Raw genomic sequence first — 4,481 nt, forward strand, 5'->3', positions numbered from 1 at the left:
TTAGATGCACGAGATTGCTGATGTTAGCTTCTATGTGACTACAAGAAAGATTTTTTTTTTTTTTTGATTATCTACTAGTATAATCAAAAGATGTGTTTTCTAAACCTTTTTGCTATTTTCGAAAATACTAGGGTTCTTTTAGGGTTCTTGATGTTTAATTGGCTATTGCATTCAGTAGTTAAAACATAGATCATTTAGGTTGCATGCAAACTTAGGGTTTAAGTTTTTCCACCAAAATATGATTTTGTAACCTATAAATCCCATTAACTGCATCGTCATCTCTCTTTAAGCCTACTTGTTGCTAGGGTTGAGTGTGAACCATCAGAGACAAGAGATTTCTGGTGATAGTTTCCATGTGACTACAAGAAGGATTTTGTTTTTATTATCTACTAGTATAATCAAGTGGTATGTTTTTTAAACCCTTTTGCTATTTTCGAAAATACTAGGGTTCTTTTAGAGTTTTTGATGTTCAATTGGTTATTGCATTCAATAGTGAAAACATAGATTATTTAGGTTGCATGCATGATGCAAACTTAGGGTTCAAGTTTTTCTGGCAAAATATAATTTTGTAACCTATAAATCCCATTAACTACATCATCAGCAAAATAGTCATTCATCATTTGGTTGTGCTCGAATTCATGATTTCTCCGTAAAGGAGGATTTCTTGTTTTTGGGCGCAAACTTTTATCTTCATTTTCTTGTAAATAAGCAAGTGTTGTGCACATGACGTCTTCGATAAACCTCGTTTCTTGCAACGCCAATATATCCGATGAAGTGGACAAAAATAAAACCATTTTCAAATAGATATCCCGAGCTATTAAAATTATGTGAAGATTATTATATTATTGCAAATTTATTTATTATTTATTTTTTTCTTTTTAATTCCGCCTTCACATCATGACCAAAAATCTGAAAAAAAGGAAAAACGTGAAAGGTATATCAACCTACAAAATCGCAATCGTCCGAGTGGCCAGGCCATATTTCTTGCCCGATCCAACTGATTGATTGTCGCCATACTTGGATAACCACACGACCATTTCCCACATTCCCTTTCCGTTAAATTAAGCAAGTTTTTACCCTTTTCTCTCTCTCTCTTCAACCGAACAATTATTCCCCAAAATCACCCAATTCTGTCCCAATTCCTTCCGCTGGATGCTATCCTCTCAACAGATTCATCATGATTTTTTTAAGTTAGTCAAGGGTTCTTTATTGTAACCCATCATTACATTTGATCCTGAGAGAAAGGTACGCCACAATTCTCATCAACCCACAATTTAATTCTGTTTTTTTGTATCTATTTTAGTGTTTTCAACATTGAATGCGGATCCTTTGCTCGTTACCCTAAATTTTGTTCCGTTTTAATCGATTTTTGGGAGAACCTAGATTAATCTGCTCATTTCTTCGCATTTTTGTAGTAAATTCTGTGGGTGGTTAAAATTAAAATACGCGAATGCTTTTTTCGATCATTGATTGGATATCCCTCTTCGTTATTCTTGCTTTTTTCGTTAGTTTAGGGTTCTCTGGTATATAAATCCATCATTACCTCATGAGTTTGTTTTTTCATCAGGAGTTGCATCTTGATAATTATTTCACGAAACCCACGATTTAACTCTGTTTTCCTTTTGTGTAATTCTTATCCTCGGTTCAAATTCTTGTATGGGTGCCTCTTATTTCTGGTTTTCGCTGTTCATGACATGCATGATTCACATATTTCATGGGATTGCAGATTCTGGTCTTTTCTTTTTTTAATTTCTCTCATATTTTGGCAGATTCTTTCGTAAATGGAAGCTTCAATTCATTATATTTTTAAATAAGATAAGATGTTGTCTGTGTTTAAAAGATTAGTGTTCTTTTCGGAGGATCATTATTGGATTTTACTCTTTACTATATGTGGCAATGGGTCATCACTCATTAGTGGGTTGGTGAAAACAATTATTTTTCTTGACTATTTGATATGAATTGTTCATGTTAACCCATTACCCCCTTTTTTTTAATATTTAGCAAATAATTAATATAGTTATAATAAATATGATTACAAAATCTTATTACAACACTGATCATTTTTCTAATAAGCAATTTAAGACATTGTAAAACTCCCTACATTACCCCTCTCATTTTTATTCTTTCTTTCAATATTTTTTGCTTCAATTCATTGCATTTGCATAAATAATGTTTGTCGGTATTAGCTTGGATATTGGAATTACCTTTGAATTATTGTTTGAATTTTCCTCTCTTTTTTTTCACGCTTTTTAAAAGTTAAAAGGTGTTATTTGGTACTTGTAGGGTTCTATTTTATTAAAAAAAGGTATCCTAATCCCACCCACCTACAATTATGATATTTTCTTTATATTCACATATAGGTAACAAAATGGTCAAATTGAATTTCTTTTCGTAGCATTTTGTAATATAAATAAAACTAAAACAATTTTTTTTTATCCTGATGTTGCTTTTTGAATTCCAATTTGCATAAGGGTTCGATCCTACTGAACCCATTTGATCATTTATTAATATAATAATATCTATACAAATATAAATCGACCCATTTTTGTAAATTACTTGTAATTCCTCCTATATATCTCATCTCATTACTCAAATTTCATTCGATTGCAGAATCTCGGAGTGCCCTTGTAAATTTCAATCTTTTTGTTTAAATTCTTCCATCTATAGATAACTATTCTTGCGGGTATTCAAACGATCGGCGTTTTTTCAAAATTATTATCTGAATTCCCCTCTTTACCCTTCTCGCATTATCTTAAACATTAAAATTAAAATTAAAATTAAAATTCCTTTTTTAATTCATCAGATTGTGAGCCAACATGGGTGATACCGATGGTAAAGACGAGAAGCATGAAGCAGCACCACCATCTGGATCTGCAGTTCGCGACGATGCATCCGAATCCTCTTGTTATGCAACCGAAGACGATGAAGAAACCCAAATACATTTGGGTCCCAAAATTAGCATCAAAGAACACCTCGAAAAGGATAAGGTCCTTCATTTTTTAACACAGTCACCTTTTTTTAGGGCTTTTTAGTAATTTTACCATTTTGGATTTCTTTTTTGATTACGTATTGGTGGTTCAGGATGATGAGAGTTTGAGGAGGTGGAAAGAACAGTTGCTTGGAAGCGTTGATGTCAGTCAGGCCGAAGGTATTTTTTTTTTTTTCTCTTTATTTGATAATTATGCAATAAAAGCTACATAAACTCGATTGCTAATATGTTCTTTGGTGTTTTTTTACTAGAAGTTCAAGAACCTGATGTGAAAATTCTAAGCCTTACGATAATCTCTGCTGGAAGAGACGATATTGTCCTTCAAATCCCCGAATCTGGGAACCAAAAAGGCCTTTGGTTCACCTTAAAAGAAGGAAGCAAATACAATCTAAAATTCTCAATCAAGGTCAGCAACGACATAGTTTGTGGGCTTAAATACACCAACACCGTGTGGAAAACCGGGATCAAGGGTAAGTTACTCCCTCGTCTTTCAAAATTCCAAGGGTATTTTCGTCATTTTAGTTGTTATCATAAATAACGATGTTGGGATTTGATTTTTTTGATGTAGTTGATAGCTCAAAAGAAATGCTCGGGACTTTCAGCCCACAAGCTGAGCCTTACACACATGTCATGCCCGAAGAGGTTACCCCTTCGGGGATGTTTGCTAGAGGATCTTATTCTGCAAAAACAAAGGTAAAAATAATTAAATAGTTTTGTATTTAATTATTTTGATTATGTACTTATTAATTTTTTTTATTGTTTTTTATTTGTGAAGTTTGTTGATGATGATAACAAGTGTTACTTGGAGCTTAACTACACTTTTGACATCCAGAAAGACTGGCCCAAATCCTAATTGGGAAGTGTTTTTGATGGCTATAATGGAATTTGGTTCTTGGAGATTTATGGTTTCTTTTAAGTGGGTATTCTTTGTTTTAGGAAATTTTTGGATAGTTTGATGCAAGGTGTTGATTGTCTTTGTGGGTGGTTGCTCTGCTAGGTTATGCTTTATACAAAAAGGTGCAAAGTGCAAACAACCGATTTTTGTTTCTTTTGTTTTGTTTGATTCATTCAAGGTGTGTAGCCGTGTTTTCCGAAACCAAGGTTTCGGGTAATGACACTTGTCTAATGCTTTTTTCGGTTTCTTCTTTATATCATCTGGTTTTCTCCTGAAAGTCGGATTGGGTTATCTACAACTTTTTTTCTTTGTCTATTTTATAAATAAGTGGCTGGACAGGTTAGGTACTATGTATTTTTTCCAGGTGATTGTGGCCTGCACTTCGGCCATGAGTGTTGGCTTATAGCAGCATGTCCATTTGAAACCCTTATGATGCTACCGCAGCGCCTTTAAATCCAACTACCTTTGCTTCACGACTCATACTATAGGGACTGCAAGTCCAACAACATAACCCAACTCTTACAAATACTTCTTGAATTGGTATCTCAACTGTTCGAAACCCTTGAACTAACACCTCAAGTCTAGCAATCACCTTCC

General features: G+C 33.6%; 1 protein-coding gene across 4 annotated transcripts; it reads left to right on the top strand.

The window, feature by feature from the left end:
• Positions 1-969: 969 nt before the first annotated feature.
• LOC145018029 (rho GDP-dissociation inhibitor 1-like) lies at positions 970-4,161 on the top strand. 4 transcript variants are annotated; one of them, XM_078975970.1, is made up of 7 exons: positions 970-1,245; positions 2,611-2,683; positions 2,804-2,987; positions 3,082-3,148; positions 3,241-3,459; positions 3,558-3,682; positions 3,765-4,161. In XM_078975970.1, exons 3-7 carry the CDS (start codon positions 2,817-2,819, stop codon positions 3,840-3,842), a joined length of 660 nt encoding a protein of 219 aa, XP_078832096.1. In that variant the 5' UTR covers positions 970-1,245; positions 2,611-2,683; positions 2,804-2,816; the 3' UTR covers positions 3,843-4,161. The 4 variants fall into 4 exon arrangements, with proteins under 4 accessions (XP_078832096.1, XP_078832095.1, XP_078832098.1 ...); XM_078975969.1 differs by lacking the exon at positions 2,611-2,683 and having other exon boundaries at positions 971-1,245; XM_078975972.1 differs by lacking the exon at positions 2,611-2,683 and having other exon boundaries at positions 971-1,245; positions 3,244-3,459.
• Positions 4,162-4,481: the final 320 nt, after the last annotated feature.

The sequence above is a fragment of the Lactuca saligna genome, chromosome 9 (genome assembly GCF_052625555.1).
Source record: "Lactuca saligna cultivar CGN05327 chromosome 9, ASM5262555v1, whole genome shotgun sequence".
NCBI lineage: Eukaryota > Viridiplantae > Streptophyta > Magnoliopsida > Asterales > Asteraceae > Lactuca > Lactuca saligna.